The sequence below is a fragment of the Tetrahymena thermophila genome (assembly GCF_000189635.1).
Source record: "Tetrahymena thermophila SB210 genomic scaffold scf_8253894, whole genome shotgun sequence".
Lineage (NCBI taxonomy): Eukaryota > Ciliophora > Oligohymenophorea > Hymenostomatida > Tetrahymenidae > Tetrahymena > Tetrahymena thermophila.
In genome coordinates, this window is record NW_002475963.1 from 175,235 (window position 1) to 201,315 (window position 26,081).

At 22.5% G+C, this 26,081-nt stretch overlaps 9 protein-coding genes across 9 annotated transcripts; 6 read left to right on the top strand and 3 right to left on the bottom strand. All coding sequences in view use genetic code 6, as the record gives it.

The window, feature by feature from the left end:
* Nucleotides 1–797: 797 nt before the first annotated feature.
* Nucleotides 798–2,120, top strand: TTHERM_00842630 (transmembrane protein, putative; the record flags this gene model as incomplete). The annotated part of the gene is made up of 1 exon (XM_001027279.2): nt 798–2,120. The coding sequence occupies one exon, from the start codon at nt 798–800 to the stop codon at nt 2,118–2,120; it is 1,323 nt and encodes a 440-aa protein (XP_001027279.2).
* Nucleotides 2,121–3,950: 1,830 nt separating this feature from the next.
* Nucleotides 3,951–6,836, top strand: TTHERM_00842640 (ATPase, histidine kinase-, DNA gyrase B; the record flags this gene model as incomplete). The annotated part of the gene is made up of 1 exon (XM_001027280.2): nt 3,951–6,836. The coding sequence occupies one exon, from the start codon at nt 3,951–3,953 to the stop codon at nt 6,834–6,836; it is 2,886 nt and encodes a 961-aa protein (XP_001027280.2).
* Nucleotides 6,837–7,480: 644 nt separating this feature from the next.
* On the bottom strand, nt 7,481–8,670 carry TTHERM_00842650 (FAD/FMN-binding family oxidoreductase; the record flags this gene model as incomplete). The annotated part of the gene is made up of 2 exons (XM_001027281.2): nt 7,481–8,397; nt 8,454–8,670. The coding sequence occupies 2 exons, from the start codon at nt 8,668–8,670 to the stop codon at nt 7,481–7,483; spliced, it is 1,134 nt and encodes a 377-aa protein (XP_001027281.2).
* An 835-nt stretch (nt 8,671–9,505) lies between these two features.
* On the bottom strand, nt 9,506–14,284 carry TTHERM_00842660 (cyclic nucleotide-binding domain protein; the record flags this gene model as incomplete). Its single annotated transcript, XM_001027282.1, has 6 exons — nt 9,506–12,946; nt 13,156–13,266; nt 13,344–13,807; nt 13,899–13,967; nt 14,027–14,150; nt 14,243–14,284. The coding sequence occupies 6 exons, from the start codon at nt 14,282–14,284 to the stop codon at nt 9,506–9,508; spliced, it is 4,251 nt and encodes a 1,416-aa protein (XP_001027282.1).
* Nucleotides 14,285–15,893: 1,609 nt separating this feature from the next.
* TTHERM_000842687 (hypothetical protein) lies at nt 15,894–16,403 on the top strand (the record flags this gene model as incomplete). Its single annotated transcript, XM_012800886.1, has 2 exons — nt 15,894–16,150; nt 16,199–16,403. The coding sequence occupies 2 exons, from the start codon at nt 15,894–15,896 to the stop codon at nt 16,401–16,403; spliced, it is 462 nt and encodes a 153-aa protein (XP_012656340.1).
* A 636-nt stretch (nt 16,404–17,039) lies between these two features.
* TTHERM_000842688 (hypothetical protein) lies at nt 17,040–18,029 on the top strand (the record flags this gene model as incomplete). The annotated part of the gene is made up of 1 exon (XM_012800887.1): nt 17,040–18,029. One exon carries the CDS (start codon nt 17,040–17,042, stop codon nt 18,027–18,029), a length of 990 nt encoding a protein of 329 aa, XP_012656341.1.
* Nucleotides 18,030–21,181: 3,152 nt separating this feature from the next.
* Nucleotides 21,182–21,793, top strand: TTHERM_000842689 (hypothetical protein; the record flags this gene model as incomplete). The annotated part of the gene is made up of 1 exon (XM_012800888.1): nt 21,182–21,793. The coding sequence occupies one exon, from the start codon at nt 21,182–21,184 to the stop codon at nt 21,791–21,793; it is 612 nt and encodes a 203-aa protein (XP_012656342.1).
* A 1,901-nt stretch (nt 21,794–23,694) lies between these two features.
* TTHERM_00842690 (hypothetical protein) lies at nt 23,695–24,762 on the top strand (the record flags this gene model as incomplete). Its single annotated transcript, XM_001027285.3, has 2 exons — nt 23,695–24,208; nt 24,317–24,762. 2 exons carry the CDS (start codon nt 23,695–23,697, stop codon nt 24,760–24,762), a joined length of 960 nt encoding a protein of 319 aa, XP_001027285.2.
* A 707-nt stretch (nt 24,763–25,469) lies between these two features.
* On the bottom strand, nt 25,470–25,851 carry TTHERM_000842699 (hypothetical protein; the record flags this gene model as incomplete). Its single annotated transcript, XM_012800889.1, has 2 exons — nt 25,470–25,708; nt 25,791–25,851. 2 exons carry the CDS (start codon nt 25,849–25,851, stop codon nt 25,470–25,472), a joined length of 300 nt encoding a protein of 99 aa, XP_012656343.1.
* Between the last annotated feature and the right edge of the window lie 230 nt (nt 25,852–26,081).

Genomic DNA, 26,081 nt, shown 5'->3' on the forward strand with positions numbered 1-26,081 from the left:
ATATAGATATATATATAGATAAATTATTAAATTAAGAGTTATTAATAATCAAATAGAAAGCAAATAAACAAGCAAACAAATAAACAAAAATTATAAATTAATCTTTATGTTTTAAATAAATCCAAATAAATTTATTTTTTTTTTGAAAAAAACAAAAAATTATTTTAAATTATTTTTTGGTCATAATTAAATTAGTAAAATGCAATTTATTTTATTTTAAGTTAAGTTTATTTATTTATTTTTATGGCTGCTACTTTTAATATTATTATAAATTTACAATATACTATTTTCATTTTAATGTTTTTTGATATTTCTTCGAATAATTCATCATGATTTTTTTGATAGTGTTTGAAAGCATTTCTCAAATATATCCTTTAATATTATAATTTTCAGATTTCCTAAAACCACTTTAAAAATCTAGGAATTTTAATTCTAAAAAATACAAATGAATTGATTTTTTTTGTGATGATATTATATATTTATCTTACGAATTGCATCTAAAAATTTGACAGTTTAATAGAGATTGATTTATTAGTTTATTATAATAGAAAAATATGGCATTTATAAAAAACAATAATTGTTTGAAGATATTTAAAATTTAAAATTATTGTATTTTATATTTTCGATTTTGTTAATTTCTTTGTTTGTTAATTTATACTTTGACTTTAAATTCTAATAAGATCTCAAAGTAATTATCCAATTTATTTTTACCATACATTTATTCTTATCTTTCTTTATAATTTGTATTTAGATTTTAATATTTGCCTATATTTTTATTTAATAAGCCTAACTGAAAAATGATTAAGCCTCAGTAGAAATCTGATTTAATATTAAATAATCTTGTATTATACAGCTAAGAAATATTTAGCTTTCATATGGTAAATGGGATACCATAGATAAGTAAGATGAACTATAAAAATCTGAATCAATTTTTTGCAAAAATAGTTTTGTTTAAAACAAAATCTCTGTGGAGAGGTTTATTTTTAACATTTTTGATGAATGTTGTAGCTACAGTGATCTTATATGCAACTTCTAGTAAATAATTTATACTAGGATTTTACTACTTACCCATAGGATTCTTAGCTACAGTTATTTGGGGTAAAATTAAAAAAAGCTAGATACAACTTAAGGCGCAAATATTTATAAACCTACTGAGTTTACTCATTTTTGGCAGTATATTTTTCTGTATTTATTTCTTAATTTATCATCCAATTATCCAATAACAATTCGACCAAGCTAGTAAATGTACTATCGAATACTCTTCTTAAATATAAATTGGAGAAAATAAAAATGAATTATATACTTTCCTTGCTCTATCATTTATTGATAAGGAAGGTATTTCTTAAATAGGCTGTGGATGTATTTCATCAAAAAGCAGTAGCTCTATTTTATCTAATTCACCTTTTCCTTATATTTATTTAGAAAAAAATCAAAGGATTTCAACTTTTAGTATGGACTCACCTGAATATGAATCATCAGAAATAAAACTCCCTTCATGGCTCTGCGCTGGAAATATAAGTTCTATAAGCCTAGATAAGATTTAAAATATTGATGAAAATTCAGGTAAAATAAAAGTTAATTAGTGCTTTTATAATAATTATCTAGGATTTGATAAATCTAATAATGCTCAATAACTAGATAAAAGCTTTTGCTTACAACAAAAAAAGTTTTTATAAGTAATATTTTCAGAAAAACCCTATTACGATGCTACATTTTTACATTTAGTTACTGCAATAATTTATGAAGGTTTTTGGAGTTATGGTTTTATATGGCCATCAATAATGCTCTCATTCTTAATTTCAAGGTTTCTTAGAAAAATTAGAGAATACAGAGCTTCGAGATAATAAGCTAGAGTATAAGCATCTCAAGTTATTCCTGAAAATAGTATATCAATAAGTTATGGATAAAATAAAGATGTGAGTATGAATGATAACACAAAAAATATATCATATAAAGATTAAACATTTATCCAACCCTCAATAGTCAATTTCGACAATAGTTATTTAGACTAATATTCTCCTTAAAAAGTTTTGAATCAAAAATAAAAAATTCCAAATTAAGAAACTTTAAAATAAAAATAGTTTGATTCATAATATTAAAAGAGACTAGCTTTTAATTGAAATTTATTGTGGTTTATTTGAAAATAGTGAATTCAAAATTATAAAATCAATAATAAAAATTATTTTCTGTTTTAAAATGTAAAATAAATAATTAATTAATTAAAATCTATAATTTATTAATTTTGTAAACTATTAAATCAAATGTTTTATTAATAAAAATCTTGGCAAATAAATTTTTAAATAAGTGGGATATATTAAATTATTAAATAATTCTGATTTAAGAATTTTAGTAAATTAGATTTGTAATCAATTTTAACAATATTATTTGTTAATTGAAAAAAAAAGAAATAAATAAATATAATCTTAGTTTGAATTCATAAGCAGTTAATAAAATAGACTTAAATGAAGGTGATGTAATTAATAAACAAACAGATAAATTAATGTTTTGCTAAAATACCTTAAAATCAAAATGCAAAATACTATCTTAAAGCAATTATATCTTTGATAGGTTTAATATATAGATTAGCTTATACGATTGTAATTTTTTATACAAACTATCAAAGCAGTAATTATAAATATGGAAATCAATTGATAACTCAAAAAGCATAAATTATATTATTAATAATATCAACATCAATAAATTTAATCTATTTTTTACTAAGGTCATATATTAAATTTTAACTTCTTAGCCTTAGAATAACATATACTATCTCTGCAATAGTTATTTTGGAAGCTTTTTTACTAAATATTTCATAATATAAGTCCTATGATTTAATAATTACGCAGTATTTTTAAGTGCATATGAGTGATAGAGGAGAAAGTAATTTTAAACTTTATTATTTTTACTATTATTCTATCATAATACCATACAGCATAATTAGAATAAGTATCCAATACGATAACTTTGATAATTTAGCTCAAGTTACCTTTATTTAGATATCACTCTTCATAGTAACTATGATTGTAGAACTATTGTAACCAGCCAATCAAAAAAATGATAAAATTTAAAATAGCTAATAAAACGTATTAAAATGTAGCAATAAGCAAACTAAAAAGTCTGAGTGTCATAATCTTAGTTTTAATAATTAACAAAACTTATTTAGCGATTATGCACATAACATATAATAAAAAAAGGAAAACCATTATTTTAAAAGTGATGATATTTATTTTAATTAATTAACAGGATAACTGCATATAGATTTTTTTTAATAAGAAATATTAAATAATTTATCCACTGGGATTGCTTTAATATCAAATTAATTTAAATTAATTTAATCAAATAGAACTTTAAAGTCTTTTTTATGTAGAAGTAATCTTGATAAGTTAAATTTGGAAGAATCTCTTTTAAATCATAAATTTAATTAAAGGAGCAATAATTATTATAATAATAACAACAACAATTTACAATACAATGTTAATCTTAAAAATTATAATCTTTATAATGAGGAAAATAAAAATTTGTCAAGCTTTTTTGGCGAAAATTAGAAATTGAAATAATCTTAAAGCTTTGACTGTATTCCTAAATAGTAATAAGCAACTCAACATTTAAATATGCCAACCCCTTAAACAAATAATTTATAACATAATAAATTAGATACAAAGTTTTCTTAAAATACTAATACATTTTATAAATAAGTAAAGCAGCAATCGAATAGTAGCCATTTTTAAGAGATGGATTAAAAATAAGAAGTTAAGAAATTATTTAAAAATAATCACTCAATAGAATCAAATTAAAAAAACATGATGTTATTAAATCAATAAAATTCTTTTGATATATTATGTTCTAATTTGGATAATAGTTAGAAATTAGATGACTTTACAAAGCTTGAATTTAACTCATCATATAAAAAAAGAAGATTTGATGGTAAAAAGCTATTGAAATGGAAAAAAATGCATATACATTTTAATGAGGACTTGTAAAATTTACTTAATAGCCCAAACTTATCTATTTATTAAATCGTAAACTAACTGCTTAAAAGCTAAATTGATTCTTTTAGAATATTAAGAAGCGAATTTACTATTAGTAGTAACAATAAAGCTAACAAATTAAATAATACAAATTAAAACTCTAAATCCAAATTTAGCTTCTAAGGAAATAATTCAAATGAAAAAAATGCAAAATTTTACGAAATTGTTAACAATAATACACTAATTTTAAGAGGAAAGACATAGAGTGGAGAAACTCTTTTTAAAATTTCAATTTACCAATACTTAGGTCAAGAATTTAAAAGTAATTTAAAATGCACACAAGATGGGTTAAATGACTAAGAAAATATGAATACAGAAGGTAGAGAAACACTTGCTATGATAGAGCTAATCAATATTGATAATCTAATCAAGTAAAGAGATGCTAGTAACCTTAAGTCGTTTAAAGGAAAAATGTTGGCTTCTCTCTCTCATGAGTTAAGAACTCCTCTAAACTGCAGCATGTAGTTAATTGAAACATTATATCATTCAGGGTTGCTGTAAGATGAAGACAGAGACTTATTTTTGGCTCCAGCAATTCAGTCAAATTAATTGCTGCTTCATATTATTAATGACATTTTAGATTTTTGTTAAATTAATAATGGTGATTTAAGACTTATTTTCGAAGAATTTGAAATAAGAAAGGCTATCTATGAATGTATATAATTATTTGCACTTTAAAGCTCTCAAAAAAATTTACCAATTGAAATTATCATAGATTTTCAACTACCTTTGTATATTAGGTCAGATTAAAACAGATTTAAGTAGGTATTTTTGAATATTCTCAGTAATGCAGTGAAATTCACTGAGTAAGGTAAGATCACTATTGAAGTAGATTATTGTTAAGTTTTAGATTTATCTATTGAGAATTCTGTTAAAATATCTATCTAAGATACTGGCTGTGGTATCACTCCTGAAATAGCTAAAAATATTTTTAATGGATTTAATTCTAATAATATATATGAAAATAACTCTCTTTAATCCCTATTTAAACCTGATTTACATAAATTGAGTAAAAAAAATTTCTAAGATGCTACGTTTAATTAACAAAATGCAAGTTAATCTCAATATGATATCACAAACAAAGTAGGGGCTGGCTTAGGTTTAAGTATTTCATATAATTTAGCAAAAGGACTGGGCTCAAATAGAGGGATAGAATTTTAAAGTTAGCCAAACGTAGGATCAATATTTACCTTTTATGTAACAGATAGGAAATAGTAAGTACCTGGCTGTAAATTAAATATAAGATCCTTTCATGACATTTAGTTTGTTAATTGGTAAACTCTTGACTCTGCATCTAGTCATAAAATTTAGACTTCTGTTATCTTAGCAGATAAATCTAAAAGAATGTCAATCTCTCACAAAAATAGTAGATTTTCCTAGTTTTAATTAGAAAACTATTGCAGCCAGAGAAAGATTAGCATTCAATATAGTCATTAGTCTTAAATTTAATCAGAAAATATAAAGACCTCAAATTAAATGTCAAAACCATCTCTCATTATTTCTGATAGAAATATAGACATAAATTAAGATGTAATTCATAGAAAGAGAAGTAAGCCCAAAGAAGGTAAAGAAGAAGCATTATAAATACAGTCTTTGAGAAGATGGTAATAAGAATTAGATAAGTAGATGTATGAAAGCTATTAAGAGATATCTAAAAACAATTATGATTAAGAAAGTTAAAATATTTATGCTGATGAAGAAAGCAATAATCTGTATAGTAGTTATTAAAACATTAATTAAACTTAAGGGATAAAAACTATTAATCAATTTGAAATTCAAACTTCTGGATACTATCTTTTATAAAACAGTTAAATATTTTAACAACCAACTAAACAACAATATAATGTATAAATGTACTAAGAGACACAAAACTAATATAAACTTGATACTAAAAAAGGCTTTCAAATGCTTTCTGTTATGAACAATAGCGAATAAAAAAAAATAAACTTAAAAAAATAAATACCAAGTTCTAAAAGTATTCCCTCACAAAACAATTTTGAATTAGATAACTAAAACTACAGAAAGCATCTTATTTATTCTTAAAATTAAATTTCTACGGAATGTGCTAAAACTCCTGAACCAGAAAGTCTTAAGGATAAAATATATTCGAATGAAAAAATTAATTTTAAGCAGGAGGTTTAAAAAATCAATTCAAATATGTCAAACGATGAATAATAGATTCGTAGTAATTCAAATTCTTAATTTAGTATTGATTTCATTTAAGATTTAAGTCCATAATCAATTAGAAATAAACATGAAATTTCAGAGAAAAAAAAATAATAAGAAAGAAATGAGAAAATACTAATTTACAATAATAGATGTAACACTATTTACCATGAAACTACTTAATACAAAAACAATATTGATATTATTAAACAAAAGATAAAAGAATTGATTACATGTAGCTGCCCAAGTATACTCCTAGTAGATGATAATGATTTCAATCTGTATGCCCTTGAAATTCGCTTAAAACCGTATAATATATATGTAGACAAAGCTAATAATGGATTTTTGGCACTCTAAAAAGTATAAGCAAGATACTACTCTAATCAGTGCTGTCAAAATTATTAATTGATATTTATGGACATAGACATGCCAGTTAAAAACGGTTATTAAGCTGCTTAAGAAATAAATTTATTTTTCAAATCAATAAATATGAAAAAATTATCTCCAATATCAGCTTGTACTGCTTTCGTTTCAGAAGAAGAAAAGAGGAAAGCTTTTGAATCTGGTATGTAATATTACATTACAAAACCAGTTGATAGCTAAAAGTTAGAAGATGTTTTGCTTAAAGTATTTAAAATATGAAATTTTCCAAATTGTTATTTTTTTATTGTAAAAAAATAATCTCAGTATTTTTAACTTTTTATGAAATGGAAATAGTTTAAAAATAACTATTAGCTCAATCAGTTAGTTCATAACTAAAAGTTTAAAAATATAACAAAGTTTATTAAAATATTAAATATTCTTATATCATTTCTTCATTGATTTATTTATTTATTTATTAATTTTTAAGCATTTTAAATTTATTATTACAATACTGAAAAGATGCAATTTTCTAAATTAAAGATTATATTAGATGACTACCCTACTTTTATTTTATAAATTTAGATCAATTTTGATACTCAAATAAGTTTTATTATTAGTTTATATAATTAAAAATAATCTTTTTTCTTTAATTTAATAAATTAATATAAGCAATATCTATCTCAAAGAAAAGAAAATAAAATTTTTAAATATTTCTTTACAATTAAAAAGAGTTTTTAGTTGAATAATATCAAATATGATAGATAAATACGTTTTTTTTACATTTCTCTTTAAATTGAATTAAAAAAATACATTAATAAATATGTTTTTGTGTCTATTTTTTTATATTTAATATTTTTTGTTTACTTTTATTTTACTTCAATTAAAAATCTCTAAAAATTCTTAACACTAATTTAGTTAGAAATTCATTTTTAGTTGTTTTCTTTATAAGGTAAATAATCTGTGTAGCCTTTGGCTCCACCGTAAAACCATGTGTTCATATCAGTATGATAATTAATTTCATAATTATTTTATATTCTTATAGGTAAATCAGGGTTTGAAATAGATAAAGTGCCTAAAGACACAGCATGGCAAATATTTTGAGAAATCAGCTCTTTGGCTTCTTACAAAGTTACTCCGTCATTGCAGATAATATTACCTTAGTAGAATTTCCTTAAATCTCTAAAAAAATCAGGAATAAGTTCTCTTGGATGCTTTCTTGGAGAGTCATTATTTGAAACAGTTGTTTCATATGGATTATCCCTCTTTAATTCAACAAATGCTAACTCTCTTTTATCTAGCTCTGATAAGACATATCTCATAAGCTCTAAAGGATTTGAGTCATACATATCATTAAAACGATCATTTGGTGATAATCTTATTGCAACTCTTCCTGCTGTAAAAACATCAATTAACTAATCAATTATTTCTAACAAAAATCTGCATCTATTTTCTATTGAACCACCATATTCATCTGTTCTTTTATTGCTTTCATCTCTTAAAAACTAGTCAACTAAATATCCATTTGCAGCATGAAGTTAAATAAAATCAAACCCTGCTTATTTAGAGAGCTCTGCACTCTTCCTAAATTATTAAACTATTTCTTTTATTTCATTTATGCTTAACTCCTTAGGAATTTTATATTCTTCATTAGAAATCAAATCTTTTCCTCTAATTGCTATAGGACTTGGGGCCACTGGAGTTTCTCCATTTATCTGACTTGAAACGCATGATCTACCACAATGGAAAACTTAAATACCAATTAAACCTTCTTATTCATGAGTTTATTAAACAACCTTTTTCCATCCTTCCATTTGCTCTTGATTGTATATATTTCCTGCACCTATATGATATGTTAAATAGCTACTTTTTTATTGATATTTTTATAGTTTGTTTTACCTGGAAAACAATTTGAAAGAGGAGAAACCGAACTTGATTCAGTAATAATCAATCCGTAGGATGATCTCATAGAATAATACTTAGCCATTAAGTCATTAGGAATTCCAGATATATCTGTCCTCATTCTTGTTAATGGGGCTACTATTAATCTATTTTTTAGCTATAATTTTCCAAAGTCTACTGGCTACAATAAAATTGAAAAGTCTTCTTTATTCATTTTTAAGATTTAAAAATTGATTTTTTAGTGAATTTATTAATTTTTTTGTTCTAAAAATCTTTTATATGTTTGTTTACATTTTAAAATTTAATTTCTTCTAATCTAATAAAGTTAAGCCAAAATTTACTTACAAGCTTATTAAATATACTTACAATGCTTAAGCGCAATATTAAATTGATTAAAAAACAATGGACAATATTTTCAAAAATGTAATTATTTGTTTCAGAACATTCATAATATCTTCTAATAAAAAATAAAGAAGAATTAGAGAAAATAGAATTACTATTATTGGTTTTTTTACTCAATATTTGTTTTTGATCTGGAAATGTTAATTTTTTATTTAATTTTAAATTATTAATGCTTGAATAAATTAATTATTTTTGGGTTATTCATTTTCATCTTCTTTTTTATTTTTTTATGAGTTTATCCCAATTTTTTTTATGTAATTTCTAAATAAAAAACTAATTTCTATTAATAAATTTATGAAAATAGGTAAACTATTTAGCAGAAATATAACTTAGATTATAATTATTATAAATTAAGTTGTTATGTTTTTTGGCAATATTTTGTTAAACAATTTATAAACTTGAATTTATCAAAATGAATTATAAAATTATTTAGATTTTCAAAAAGTATTTTAAGTGTATTTTTTTTAGTTTATGAGATAGAAATAGATTTTATTTTATTCTAAGTAAATTAACTATAAAAATTAATTAATTTAACCAATATTATAAATAGATAATTACAATAAAAATTAATATTTTCATGAGTGAGATTAATCTGAATATATAATTTAAGTTTTGCTTTAGAGATTTTATAGCATTAATGTAATTTTTCAAAATTAAATTGAACTGGAAACTTTATTGCTTGTTGAAGGATTTTCTTTTTAAATATGAGGAACTTTTTTAAGTAGCTCTGAATGCTTATTAAAATATTTGTGTAATTGTTAATGTTGTTGGATAAGCTAGAGATTTGAATAAGGGTTATTAATACTTGATTTTGAAATGTTTTAATTAGACGATACTTTCTGTTTCATTTTTTATCTAAAATTCTGCTATTTTTATGTTGATGTTAAAGATCCTGAGTTGCTTGATGTTGGGAACCATATTTATTTTATGTATTATTGATGATTTTCAATCTTTTAGATAACTTGTAAGTTGTTATTCAGACTAGGAGGTAGCTACTTTTCATTTGAACCACTATTTTGAACTTGATCTTAATTATTTAAATCCTAACAGCTATTTATTTTTTATTCACTTTTATTATACACACGAATGGCAGAATATCTTTTTTACTTTTGCAAATCTGTTATTGGAATATTATTTTCAAAGAAAATCAAGTGTTTTTATTATGGTATCAAATTATTGAATGCAGTATTTTAAACAGTATTTTCTATTTTCTACTTAAATAAATGCAATTTGCTATTAATTTGTTGAGGATTTTACATATTTTTTTACTATATTTAAAAATTAAACTATTATTACTGCTACTATTTTACAGAAGAATCCTACTCACCACTCTTTAGATTTAATAAGAAAGGTTGGGATTAGCTAATCCTAGTTGATCTGAAATCCCTCATATCATTTTATGGAGATAGTGAGGGGGATTAAGAATCAACATGAGTTCTAACAGTCTAATTTGCAAATATTCCAACTGCTGCCATTACTTGATCAGTTTTTAAATTTTCACAGCTTTTATTGTAAACTCTTTGCCTTTAAAATATAGCTTTTTAGTAATTTGTTATTTATTTATTATTTCTTGAAATTTAGGATGGAGATTATGATAATGCTTGTATACCTTCTTTTAAAATTCTCTATTTAATAGGAGAAGCTCCATCAATTTATATTTTGCTATCCAAATCAATTAAAGAACTGTGAAATCCTGTAGTAAAATTGTCATTTTTATTTTATCTCTTTTTAAAATAGTATTATTGGTCTTTGTACTACTCAAATTTGTATGGTTAATGCTCATTTCTTCTTCCTTTCATAGGAGAAAATTAAGAATTAAAAATTATCTTTTAATTGACTACAGGTTAGCTTTATTTTAAAATTTAACAAAATTCTGAAGTCGAATATTCTGTTTATTTGTAATTAGAAGTTGCTTATTATGGCTCATTCTATTATTCTTAATTTTAACTTTCTTTATTTGCAGTTGTGGTTTATTCTTGCTGCATATCTGGCTCTTAATTAGTAATTTTACTAAATTAGTTTTCTAAATTTTGTATTTTGTCTTAAAGTTATTCTTAGGTTTTGTGAGTGATTTGCTTTATTTTTAAATTTAACTTCTTGCTTCTTGTAGGTGAATTTTATTCCTCAAAGCTAATAATGTCTTATGATATGTCTTTTTGTTGCAAAGTTTAGCTTTATGTAGAACTTTATTTAATCAAAGGTTGCTCGAACGATCTAAAATCTTTCTTCAATTGTGAGTTACTGCTCTTTCTAGAGTTTAAATTTGAAAGAGATTTGTTATTTTCATCGCTTGTTTGTTTTAAAGAAGTTGTATCATCCATAATTTCACAAAAACTATCTACCTTTCTTACTAGCTATGCTTCATTATTTTCTTATTCTTCAATGAATAAATTTATTTTTGGTGCATATTTATCCAATTAATTCATCTCAACTTCTTATTCTACTTTTTTGGAATTGTTGTAGATATGAGATGCTTTTTAAGATAAGCAAGGAGATTTTGGCTAGCTTTTAGTTCTAGACAACTGTAAGCTGCAATTGGTATTTTGTGATATAGATTCTTACCCTTCTTCTTCAACATCCTCTTCAAAATGAACCTAAATGTTATCTTAGCTCTTGCGAAGCTTAATTAGACCTCCATGCTTTGTTGAATTTAAACTATCAGTGTATTCTTAACTAGTCTATTATTATAATTAGCTTTTTATTTATTAAGTAAGCAGCTAATGTTATTTATCTTACTAAGAAGTGTTTTTATCTAAACTACTCTTATTACATGATAGAATATTTTGAGAATAATTTAACGAATTTTACAAAATTGAGCTTTATTAAATAATATTTTGTTATTATTCTTCTTGATGCTTCTTAAGTTATTCCTTTTACTTAATAATCTACTCATATTTTTATTTCAACAAAGGAGAACTTGATAGCATACTATTGCTTCTTTCAAAATTTTTTATCAAAAATGGTTGCTATTCTTCTTATTATTATATTTATTCCCTTTAATCTTGTATTAAATCCATTTGAGCATTTTATTATTATTACTGAGTTTATGGTTAAAAGGTATTAAGTCTTTTTATTTAAGAGCTGAATGTATCTATATGAGGTATTTGAATCCCCTTATAATTCCTTTACTAACTATTTAACATAGTGTTTGGAGTTGAATATTAACTTATTGGAGTATGTATTTACGATAGTTGTCTTCTTATTATTATAGGTGATGTGCACTCATCTTCAATTATTCTTTTTTAGATAGGAGAAAGTCCTCCATCTAAATTATTTGAAGAGTTTGAGATTAAAACAGTTTAAGACATTTTAGATTTTCTTTTAAATTATGAAGAAGGTACTTAAAGTAAATTCTTTTACTGAGATTGCTCATCTTCTTACCCAGAAAAGCTAAAAAGATTTTTAAAAGTTTCATTAATATTCTTTTAACTAGCAATTTAATCTCTCCATGGAGTCTATGATTCAACAATAGAAGAGCTTTTTTTCAAAGTCATTTCCTTGTATTATTATTATTCTATTTTGTCTAGCTCGATTATTGTTTTTGTTTTGTAAATTGTAGAACCAAGTTTTATCAAAGAATTTTTTTCCTCAATGGAAGTACTATTTAAGGCATTCAAATTAGAAGTACTTTGCATTAAGCTAGATTACATTTTAGTCGGAGTGAGATTTTCTTTTTTTCTAATGATGCTTGGAGATTAATTCTCATTATCATTCATGGAAGCAGAGAAATCAAATATAGAAGAATGTTAATTTTTTTTTGTTGGTGACTCAATTTTATTAATTGCAATATGAATCTACTGCTTGTGCTTTTACTCTGCTCTATCATCGTACAAATAATTTTAATAATCTGCAATCGAACCTTTTATTTTTTATATTTTGTCTTGCATGTATTTATTCTTCTAAACAAGTCTTGTCTCTAAATATTATCTCGCACCTTCTTCTGATAATATTCTTAATTCAAAATCTCTTTTTTTAACTACTATGCATTCTCCTTTGGCAGACTAGCACAAGGCACTGTATGTTCTATTTTTTTGTTTGTTCATAATATCTTCCTCACCAAACATTTCATTTTAAACTAAAACTGCAAGCTTGAATTTAAAATAAAAATTAGTATTTAAATAACCATTAAAATATTTGATTGAATAATTAATTTTCAGCTATAAGCAAATTATGTTCACTAAAAATTAGAAATTAACTGGTAACCAAAACAAAGTTTATATCCACATAATTTAAATGTAAAATAAATAAATATACTTGGATTTTTGGAAAAAAATATAATAAACAAAAGTAATCATACTGGAATTTGCTTCTTTTTGGCTGCTCCCTCTTTTTTTAAATGATTTATAACCACAGTTTACTTAAATCCAAATTCATCTTCTTCTTCATTTTTGTCAAAAGCTTTTTGCAGCTTAAATAAAATAAATATTTTACATATGCCAAATGCTTTTGATTTTTATAGAAAATATATAAATAAATATTAATTACAACAAATTCTCCTTCAGTAACTATATAAATATTTGCTGGTTCATCTCCTTCATTAAAAATCTTTTCGTTTTTAGAGTATTTAATTCTAAAAGAATTCAGATATATGTGCTTAATAAGATTGTGATTCCATCCCTCAAAAAAGGGTAGCTTCGCAAAGAAACCCATCTCCTTAAATAATCTTTCTTCTTCTTTTTGCTTTAATATTAGTATAAAAGATAATTTATCAAGAGTCATGAAGTGTGAGTCTTAGTGGCATATAATGGTGGCTAGTCTTGGTTTATTATTTAAAAGCGCCAATTCACCAAAAGAAAAACCTGAATCAAGCTCTTTTACACAAGTAAGTTAAAGAGGATTATTTTTATTTTCCTCTTATTCCTCATCTCCAGTTTTGACTGGCTTTGGTAATCTTATATATATCCCAACTTTGCCTTTGAGTGTCAAATAGAATTTATCACCTACTGTATCTATAATTTTAAAATAGAATATTTGCAAATCATTATAAACAAATATATCTTTGTAACTTAAAAATTTGCATATCTTATTTAAAATGATTACCTATGTGAAAAACAGCCTCTCCCTTCTTAATAAAGCAATATTTCATATATTTTGCACACTAAATGTGAACTAATATTTTATTTAGAAAATAATAATTATGATTTACTAGCAATACTTTATCAAAATACCATCTTTATATCCCTCTTCCTAGTATTTCTTAAAGAAAGAAATATCTTTTATTTCATTTGAAAGCTAAAGGATATCCCTGACATTTCTCCTTTAAGGGTCTTTCTCTAACAAATCTTTTATAAACTTAAATTTAAAAAAATTTTATGCGTGTGCTAGCGTATTAAACTTTATTCATAGATAATGCTAAAAGCAAAAATACATAGATAAAAAATCACCTCGATATCAATATCCTTGTCTTAAGAGTCGGCTTTTTTCATTTAAGCTAAGATATTAACTCAGAAATAAAACACTAGATTCTAACTTTAGTAAATAAATTATTAGATATTTGCTATGAATCAGACAGCTTTTTAAACTTTTTTGCGATGCTTTATACTTTTGTTAAAAGAAACTATCAATTTATTAGCTCTTTAGTTTTTAATTCTAATTATATAGATATTTTTAAAGGCCTATTTAATATTGAGATTTAGTTTATGTTTATTTATAGTAAATGAGATAGCTATCTTAAAGTGTTATAGTTAAATAAAGACCAAACAATTCATAATAAATATTTTTATGGAGTTCTATAAGCACCTAACATTTCAAAATTGATGGGCATATTTTAATTTAATTTTAGAGACTAGTTTTTGTTGTGGTCGTTTACAAAAATCTAAATTTATTACAATAAAGTGTAATTTTTTAGTACATATCTACTATTCCATTTTTTAAATATTTATTTATGATAAATTAAAATTAATTACATTTTAAACTTTAATTTAATCACTTAATTAATCTTAAATAATCCATTTTTTTAATAAATTCATATTGTTTAGTTTAATAATTAATTGAGAATATTTTTAGATACTTACTTGGTTATTCTTATAAATATTCAATATATTTTTAATTAAAATATTGTAAAAGATACAATAATTTATGTATCTTCTTTTTGATTAAGAATACTGTCCAAACTGTAAATTGAAATCATTTCTGACAATTTTGATCAAACTTAAAGAATTTTAATCCAAACAAGCTAAAAGGACTTTTTAAAAAAAATTTAAAAGATTTTTTTCAATCATACTGTGATAGTTATTTATTTATTCAATTAATAAAGACATTTATGATCATAATCAAATTTATTTTTATATACCTTTAAATTTTGAAAGTTCTAACAACTACTTCATTACTTATTTAATATATAGAGTAGATATTAATTTATTTCCAAATAATTTATTTACTCGTTTTTTTATCTTTTTGCTTATGTAATAAAGGAAAAAATAAATTTAAGAAATATTTTAATATTTGTAATTTTAATTTTATATCACATTTTTTTTCTAATTATCAAAATATTTTTGTACATTTTAAAAATTTAGTTATAAACAACTTTTCTTAGATGCTTTGTGTTGATAGATGTTGAGTTCTTGATACAAAATGTTATGATGAATTTTGTACAAAAAATTTCATAAATACTGATTGGAAACTGATTTTAAAAAACTCTGAATTTCTTAAATATTGATTCGAAATAGATCATTTATATGTAAAATACTATAATATTAAAGAACTCAAAAACTGTCTGGTTATTAAGAGACAAAAATGAGAGGATATATGCATACAAAAGAATTTAAATAGAAAATAAGTAAGTTTATTTATATTTATCAGCTTGAATTTAATATAGAAAATTAACACATTATTTAAAATAGAAGAAAAAGATTCTATATTTGATAAAAAATACAATTCAAGTAAAATAACATAATTTTTTAATTTTTTGTCTATTTGAAATTCATCATTCTAAATATTCTTAATTATCTCCTCAAAAAATTTAAATTTTTATAATTAAAAATAAATAATAAAATTATAAATAAATACTCAGCTAAAATTAATTGTATTAAATAAATGGGATGCATTTAATCAGAAAACATTTTATAAACTGATATTAACTCTCATAAGTGCTGTAAATCTGAAATTGCTTAACTAATTAATGAGTAATACGACTTAATTTTAGCAGACTTACAAAATTGCAGAAAGGAAATTCAATAGAAAACTGGCATTGAGATGAATGATCACATTTTGGGATATTATTAACATGATTTAAAAGCTCTCTCTAGCTATATAACAAAAAAATAACCAATTTAAAACATTTCTAATGAAATGTAAACTATAATTCAAAAATTAAAATAAATTTCTTAAAAATATATCAGAATTAAAAAATAGTTTGATTACTATTTTGATTCAAATGAGTAACACTATCATTATTACTTATCTTTATAATGGAAAGATTAAGTTTTATCTAAATATTTCTAATACAATACATTAACTCAACCAGAATCTTCATTAACAGAGACATCTTTTAGTTTATTTTCTACATCAAATTCTATTGAACGAGCATCATTAACAAATATGTGAATTAATACTCAATAAAAATTAACCATTAATCATTCCTCTTATCCTTATTCTCTTATTTATTCTAAAACTTTATATAAATTTTCTTAAAAGTTTTTACAGTTATGTTCTTTTTTAAATTAAAAAAACCATTTAAAATAAAATAGTATTATTGTATATGTGTCTATAATTATTCCTTTTTATTATTATCCTCTTGCTTACTATGCCTATTTAAATAGGTTATCTTAAAAATGATTAAAACTAATTCATATTAAAATTATAAATATTTTTGAAAATAAAATAGTATTGTATTTTTGTCTGTCTATGTGTCTTTTTGTATTTAAAATATTTTATAAATAATATCAATTAATTTTTTAATTTTATTAAAAATAAATTATTAGTTAAATACTGGATATAAATTTAAAGAATATGAATCTTCGATTTCTTATGTATATCACACACAATACTAAATAAAATTAAAGGAAGTTTTTAAGAAATATAATTTATTATTAATAATAGTTTGCAAATTAAAAATAGAAAGAAAGAATATAAGCATATAAGTTAATTGATGTAATTTTTACTTGAAAATTTGTACTAATTAATTAATTAATTAATTAATTAATTGTCCTATTGTTTGATATATTTAATAAAGATGTTTATATGTTAACTATATGGAATATGTTAGGGTATTTTTATATTTTAGAGAATGATTATTATTATTATTATTATTATTTTAGAATAAGTTATTAGTAAGCTTGTATAATTTTTATTTTCAGAAGAAGATATCAACATATTCACACCTCCTTAGAGGTTTCTTTGAGCTTATTCTCTCACCATACACATCTTTATAATATTTTTCTAAGAAACTCTATGAATCTTTTGAATAGTAAAAATCAGCTTCATCATCATTTTTTTGATCAGGAAGCCTTTTTTCTCTGCTTGACCTTTGCTACTTAATTATTTATTCTTAAGCTTTATCAAGATTAAGATTGTAAACTATCATAAAATCAGAAAGCTGAGACTTAAAATTATTTTTTTAGTCAAAATCATAGGATAGATTGTGAAACTCTACTGAAAAAGGGACATTGTTCAGTATTATATTATCAAATGTAAAGAATTACTGCTTGCCTTTTATAATAATAGGATCTTTGGGTATACTCCAAGGCAATGTCAAACAAGTTTTAAAAAGTGTTCTTATCTTTTCATGATATAAGAAATACTCAAGCAAACCATTTCTTAAGATTTGCTATTTTTTTTCTTGGATTGATAATCCTACAACTTCACAAAAGCCCTTAGAAAAACCATAATAGGCTACTTACGGGGAGCCAAAGTTTTCCCAGTTAACTTAGTACGTTTTAAAATAAAAATTTTTGCGAGGATCTTTTCCTAAGAGGATTCTCTACTTTTCTTCCATACTAGCCTATGTCCTTTATTACAGGAACTCAGGTGAGAAATTTAATTTTACATCTTACGCGTCTATAATTATGTTTTAAATTTTATCATAATAGGCTTTAATACTCAAGGCTAGTTCGTGAAGACGCTAGCTGCCTTTACTTTCTAATAAATTAATTAAATAGTTGTGATTAAAAGAACAGTCCGAATAGCTGGCTAAAGAGCAATCAATCATCGTTCCATTTCTAAATGTTTTGATATCTGTTACTTTTTTAAAATAATTATAGGAGCACAATCTTTTGAGTTGTTTATTCCCTTCATTTTCTTTCAGAAATGAATCTAAAGAAAACGGAATATCGCAATAAAGACTTTCACCTAACATATCTTAATGATTAAAGCTAATTACTTTAAAGCACGCTACTAGTAAATTATCTTGATTTAAGTTTGAGATTTATCTTTAATTTTCATCAGAATTTACTTTATTTTCATTATCCTCATCATTATCTTATGCTTTGTTTTGCTCATTTTTCTATAGAATATTAGACGTTTTGTCTATATTTTTGAGTATCAGCTCATTAGTTTAAAATTTTTGTTGCTCTATGTAAAAATTTTCAGTATTTATTATTTAATCATTTCTTAAAGTGACCTTCTAATATACTATATTAGGTTTTTCCTTTTATTTACATGCATCAAAAGTCTTTTCTTCCAAATTTTAAGTCAGCAACGAATATTTTTAAGATGATGTGTCTATACTGCTAGATAAAGATGTAATTTGAGTTTAAGAAGTTGACTTCAATGATGAGTGTTCAGAATATTAATCCCAATAATTTTCATTGATTAAACATTGAGCGCTCTCTTCTAAACCATTTTAGGTCTATATTAAGCAAGCAGAAGGATTTTAATATGATTTAAATTAATCGTATCGAATAGCTTGATCATAGATTTTATCATTAATTAAAGGAATGTCAATCAATTTATCAGATTTCATTTGCAAATTATTTTGTAAAACATTATTTTATTAGTTTAAAGAATTGCTTAAATGGGTTTGATACTATTCATATTCCATTTATGTATATAAAAATCAGGTATGTTTTCTTATTTTCCAATTATTATCCTTTTATTATAAATTTTGTTTATTGAAATTCTTAAAAACAACTAGTGGAGTTTGATAACTATTATTATTATTATTATTAACACTTTTTGAATAATAAACATAATGAAAATTGAATAAAGGATAAGTAAATTTACTTATTTATTTATTCATTCATTCAATTGGATGATTCTTTAAAAGCTAATCCTAATCCGTAAAATTTATTATACATACTAAAATTCATTTTTATACAAATAAATTTGATATAATCTTAACCCTTATTCTTATTGACTGATATCATCTTAATAGAAACCAAAGTTAGTTTAATTTTTATAAAAACATAAACTTATCAATCTGCACCTATTTTGTATGAAACAATATGGTATTTGAGTCTGTTATTAAATAGAAATATTTTTTATTTATTTAATTATCATTAGCTAGGGAAATACTTTTATAATGAAATATATATATTTTCAACTTTTTATCAAAATAATTTTTTTTGATTGATTATTATAAATGTGTATTCATTTTATATAATTGAACCCTTACTTTTAGTTTTAATAAAGGTAATAAAAACATTAATTTCTTTTGATAGTTAATTTACCTCAATTTTTAGATCTATTTTGTTAGGTTTATGACTATTTAAAGATCATAAAAATTTTTTATTAATTAATTTATCAACTCAATTGTTTCAATATGTTTTTGACAATTTAAATTTTTATTATGTAAAAAATCTTGATTGGTTTGAGATCAACTATTAAAATATATACAGTATTATTAAATTGGCTATTCATTTTATTAATAAAGATTAGTGATCAGAGTGAGCCAACTAACTCTATTTATACCGAGTTCTAGAAGCCTAATAAACTTTTATATTTATATATATCAAACCAAGCCAAATTTATGGAACTCGAATAATAAATTGTTCGAGCTAAATCGGTATTACATGTGAATTATATTAGTTAACATTTTGTATATATTTAAGAAGGGACTAAGTCACAGGATAAGATAAATAGCCAATCTGAAAAGGCGAAATCTAAAATCAATAATTTAAATGAATTATTGTTTATTTCATAATAAAAATTTCAAACTTTAGAAATTAGAAATTAAAAGAAGTTTATAATAATTTTATTTTTAATTTGTATTCAAATTATATGACTTAACATACTAAAATTAATTCGTATCAATCGAAACCCAAAATAAAATTTTACTTGTTGGAAACCTAAAAAAATATTTTCAAGTAAAGTCAAGAAAAAAATATAAATTATTTTGGAGTTTCAATCTTCTAAAATTGTTGACTTCTTCTTCTTCTTATTACTAATATAGATATCACTTATAAATTAGATAATACGCACTATTTATTTTAATATTTAGATGTTTATAAAACAAAAATGAATTGATATTTTCATTTACGAATCTAATTGCTCCTAAAAAATTTAAATCAAAGGAAATATAGTAATTAGTTAATATTTCAAGTAAATTAAGAATGATTGATATCTAAAAACAATTAGTTATTTTAGAATTATGAGCAGCTATAAGGAAATCATCATAATAATAATACTATTTAATAAAATGATACTTGTTTAGCATATTTATTATTATGCTTAAAATATTATCATATTTTTATTAATTTAAAAAAAAAATAAATAAATTAACAAATAATTTTTTATTCTGGTAAAAAGGAATTTAAAAAAAATCATTTTTCTTTTTTACTCATTAAACAGTAGTTATGATATCTACATACTTTTTTATGAAATAGACAAATTGATATAATTACGTATTTTCAATATTAGTTAAATCTTGAACAGTGGTTAAATAATAAAAAACAAACTGAGTAAATATATTAATAGATAACAAATATTAAACTTAAAAACCATTTTTTAATCTATTAAAAACAAATATTCATATTTTCTTGAATTAACAATTTATTTACTTACATAAATACAACTTCTTTAATACCAGATGAGCAGCTCAAGCAGTAGTTATAATCAGTTAGATCAAAATGATATGCTAAATTAAGATATTAGCAATTTATATAATGACTCTTGCAATATTTAAGGTGAGTTTTAACAAGAGTAAAATTCTTTAGGAATCAACGCTCTAATAAAAAAATAAGATGAATTTAGTTATGCATTTGATAATTCTCAAAATAATATTTTTTAACATCCATAATATTATAGATAAACATATCAAAATATTTTTTAAAGCACACATAATATTGATATGTGTGTGAAACAATAGAGTTCATAAAATGATATAAATGATAATAATAATAATAATAATAATAATAATAATAATCACGATATTATGAACTCATAAAATGAAAATTAACTATAACTCTTTGGCTAGCAAGATGAATCAAATTTTCTTTACAAATAAAATGAATCAATCTTCTACACAGAAGGTATTTTAAATGATTATTCTACTTAAATTATTCCTTAATAATAAAATAACTATTAATAAATTAATTCTGAAAACTAATAAATTAGTAAAGATATTATTGGACAATATAATCCTTATTCTTTACCAGAGTTTTTAAATATTTCACAATAAGATGATTTAAATTAATATAATTAAAATTAATATTAGTAATATAATAATGAACCATTTTAATACTAAAATTAATAAAATTCATTAAATTACCAAGGAGATAATTAACTAAATATTAGTTCTACCTAAAACATATCTACTTAATCATATAATAAAAATATTTTATCCTAAAATAGCAGCAATTCTTAAGATAGTTCTTTTAACTAAAAAACAACACAAGAAAATACTATTAACTAAAATGAAAACCCCTTAAAAAGCTAGGTCTAAAATCAATAAAACCCCAATTTAAAATCTTAAACCTAATCATCTTTAATTAGTTAGGCAGACTCATAAAATTAACCTACCTCAGATATAAGAAGCGCTCCAAAATAAGCAAATATGATCAAAAATATTGGTACCGGTCTTACTAATTACTTAATAAAATACAATAGCCCAATTCTCAATCAAATTAAAATAAGTCTTAATAATGAGCGTTAAAATTTTCCTGCTTTTAGAGTTTGGGTATAATCTTCTATTAATCTCCAAACTAAGAAAAATATATTTTTTGCTTTATAATCTAATGAAAGAGATGAAGATAAAATCAAAAGTTTTAAAAAAGTTCTTTTATACTATTATAATTTATTTTTTAAAGATTATGCAAATAAATATGTAGATAATAATAAAAATATTTAAGATAAAGAAAGTTATAAAAAATAAATTGAACATTTTATTTAATCTACAACAGACATTTAGTATCTATAAGAACGATGGTGATTTTATATATAATATTATATAAAATTTCTCTAAAATTTATTGATCTAAAGTATTAAATAGAAAGTTTTTTTATTTTGTTTCTAAAATAAAATTAATTTTCTATCAATTTTGAAATTAATTTTGTCTTAATTCAAACTAAATCATAATGAATAAAAATAGATTTCTCTAAATAAAAAATTAAATTCATGATCATTAAAATATGTTATATATCAGCTTTAAGTAAACTCTTAGTGATTTATTATTTTTGTTTAAGTCATAATTGTTATTTTTATTAATGATGAGTAAGGTATTTTAATAAAAGAAATATAAAAATAAAGCAATTATATCTAAAAATCAATCATATGTTCATTATCATTCATTCATGCATGAAGAGTTTTTATGACTCAAATTTATTAACATATAATTTTATCTAATTTGCTGTTAATAGAGAAAGATATTACTTATTTATTTATTATCCATCTGTCTTAGGATTAAATTCTTTGAATTAATTCAAATAAAAACACTAAAAGTTAAAATATGATATTTTTTTACAATTTCCTTATTTGATTTCAATTTAAAATAATATAAATGTGTTTTGTTATTTATTTTTAAGCAACAAAAATTCTAAAATTGAAAGATTCTTTATTGCTTAAGATAAACCTGAATAATGCTTTAAATTAATGATAATACATCTCTGTTTATTGAATAAAGATGTCTTTAGATATATTTTACTTCTTTTTCTAAGCAAGTTAAAAATTTGCTAATATTTTCTTTTATAATCTGATAAAGGCTTTTAAAATTGTCTAGTCATTCCTTGTTAGGATAAACTAATCCTCTAACAAATTAATTTTGAAAATTGTTTAAATATATTGAAAGCAGATAATCCGCAGTATAAAATTGTAATTCATGATTTATTTATAAAAATGGCATAATATGATTATTCTTATATACATTTAAAATTAGATAGTCAGTAGGAAGACATTATAAAGATAACTTAAAAAGCTACATTGAGCCGATTCAAAAATTACAAATGAGTTCTATAAATCAGAGTTTTGAATTGTAAAAAGCTAAAATAAAGTATTGTTTTTATTTAAGAAATAATTTTGAGATTTAAAAAAACTCTAAAAATAGGATGATTAGTAGATAAATCTTATTGTCCAATTTTGCTATGCTATTAATGTTTTTTTTTAGAAATATTTATATCAATAATAACAAAACACTCTGTGTTCGATTTAAATCTGTTTTCATTTTCTTATGAAATATGACGCTAGAGATATGAGCCGAAAAATTAAATGAAGAAGAATTATTATAATTTTTCCTTTCGAAATATCGCACTAATTTTTAGGATATCTATCGCTGATTTTGTATTGAGATGTAATAGACAATTTAATAGCTCTTCTTCTTTTAAATGCGTAAATTTGATTGAATTCATTAAAATTTTAGATAATTATTTAATAAACAACTAATTTAAATTGATTTACATTTCATAACAAAAACTCAATTGAAAATAACATTTTCAATCTCCCTTAAAAAAACATAATAAAACTCTTAATGCTGCAAATAACAATGAACTCCGAAAAATACTATCATTCAGAATACAATATAGAATCGTACGACTGGAATTAAAATAATTACATCAGCAGGTCTATGAACAACAATAACGATTAAGATTTGGGATAAATCTTTAATAGTCGCTTTAGCGACGAGGAATAATACAATAAGCTTTGCGAATATGAATAGTACGAATATTTAAATCCATATATCAATGCGCATGAAATGCCATTAAAAAATGAATTCGAAGAATTTATGAGCTCAGAAAAATAATACAATTAAGAAGACTACAGCCAATAGTAGAATTTCACTTAATATTAGCCAATTTAATTGAGATCATAGTAGTCTATTAACAAACATTAATCAAACCGCTCTCAATCTGTTTCTTCTGATTCATCAGCTCATGATAATTCCATTGGCTACTCAAAAAGCAGTTCTTCTAGCAAAGACTTCAGAAATGAAGACAGCTAAAATATTAGCTCTGAATCTGCTGTATCTGCTTCAAAAAATTAAAGTAAAAAATTTAATTTAAATATTTTTTCTTAATTAAGGAAAAAAATCAAATATTTTCCTGAGAATTAAATATTTAATTTTACTAATAATATTTTTTCTAAATAAAAAGATGATGAATCTTCCTATCACAGATCAGCTAATTCTGCCAAAAATAGACAGAGCTAACACAAAAATGTAGTAAAAAATATTGGCCTTGGTTTCAAAAACTATTTGATCGACTCAAAAAGTCCTTTGAATTCTAGAATCCAAGATATTCTTAAAGAAAATAGAATAACTCACTTTGAATTCAGAAACTGGATTAATTAATCTGTGAAGCTTGACTAAAAGAAAGAAATCTATAAGGCTTTAAATATCAAAAATTAGGACAACATTAGAATCTAAAATTTCAAAAACATTTTGAATAAACTGTTTCAGATATTTTTTGAAGAATAGTACGCGTTAACCTATCTTTTGAAAAACAGTAATATCTAAAACAGAGATATTCACATCTAGTTCATCAAACATTTCATTATATCCTCAAGAGACATTGAGTATCTCTTAAAGAAGTGGAAGTGATGAATCATTTCCATTCATCTATCTCCCCAAAAAGCTTTAATCAATTATCCAAAGCTTAAAACAAAATCTAAACCAAAAAAAACAAACAATTTATTTGCTAATAAAATATAGACTATATTAAGAATTTATATGACCTTCTTCTTTCCAAAAACTCATCAAAAGGAAAAAAATAGAAAACTATCTATCTATTCTTAGGCATTAAAAAAAATCAAACCATGTTTATATTTTTAGAGCAACAAGCAAAACAAACAAAAACAAACACAAAACACAAATATTAAATAAAAAAAGGAAATATAAAGTTTCTCTCTTTATCAACTTGATCATATTCCCTATATAAATCCATCCCCATTATTACAATAAAGAAAAAATTAGAACTTTAGAATTAACTTTTTTCAAAAACAAAATAAAAACCTATATCAATCATCCATCAAACCATATCATATCATAAAACAATCAAACAAACATTTAATATCATAACATAAACTTAATAACTCAACATAATTAAGTACTCTAATGTAGTTTATTATATAAATATTATTTCATGTATATATTGTTAATCATCACCATATTTGTAAATATATATTAAGTATTTTATTTTATATATTTATTAATTATTTATAAGCAACGAATATAATTTTTTTAATTAATTCTCAAAATAAAACAATTACTTTCCAATTCATTTTTTAATTCATTCTAAGGCTAAGTTTTCAAAGAAAAAAAAAAGCATATAAAATTTATTTATTATATATTCTAGGACTTAGGATAGATATTTAAAAACCCTTAAGTATAATTTCAAATAACTATGACTCATTCATATTTAAAATTCTCTATAAAAAAAACTAATTCTTTAATACTTACATAGTTAAATTTTTAACCTAATCCTAATTTCTTAGCTTTGAGTTTGATTTTATCTCAGCTTTTTTCTATTTCAAACTCTTGAGAAAATCTGAATTTATTCATATAGAAAAAAGAAATAGACCAAGTTAAGGTAAGCATTATATAATAAATAAATAGTGTGAAAATTTTGCCTCTACTGCAAGTGGTTAGTTTCTCTATTGTCAAGTACTTTCTGATCATAAATTATATCATTCAAAAGTGTGTTTTATATTCAATTTTTTCCTTTTAATTTTGTTAGTTCCTTTAATATTATTCTCAACATTTATTATCATAATTTGCCTTTTCTCAACTCTAATTTTACACTTTTATATAAACATTTTTTCTAATTTAGAGAGTTTAAAAATTTAACAATAGGTTATTATCATAAATTAAGAAATAAATAAATAAATAAAGCTACAACTTTGCTTAAAACTAATTGAATA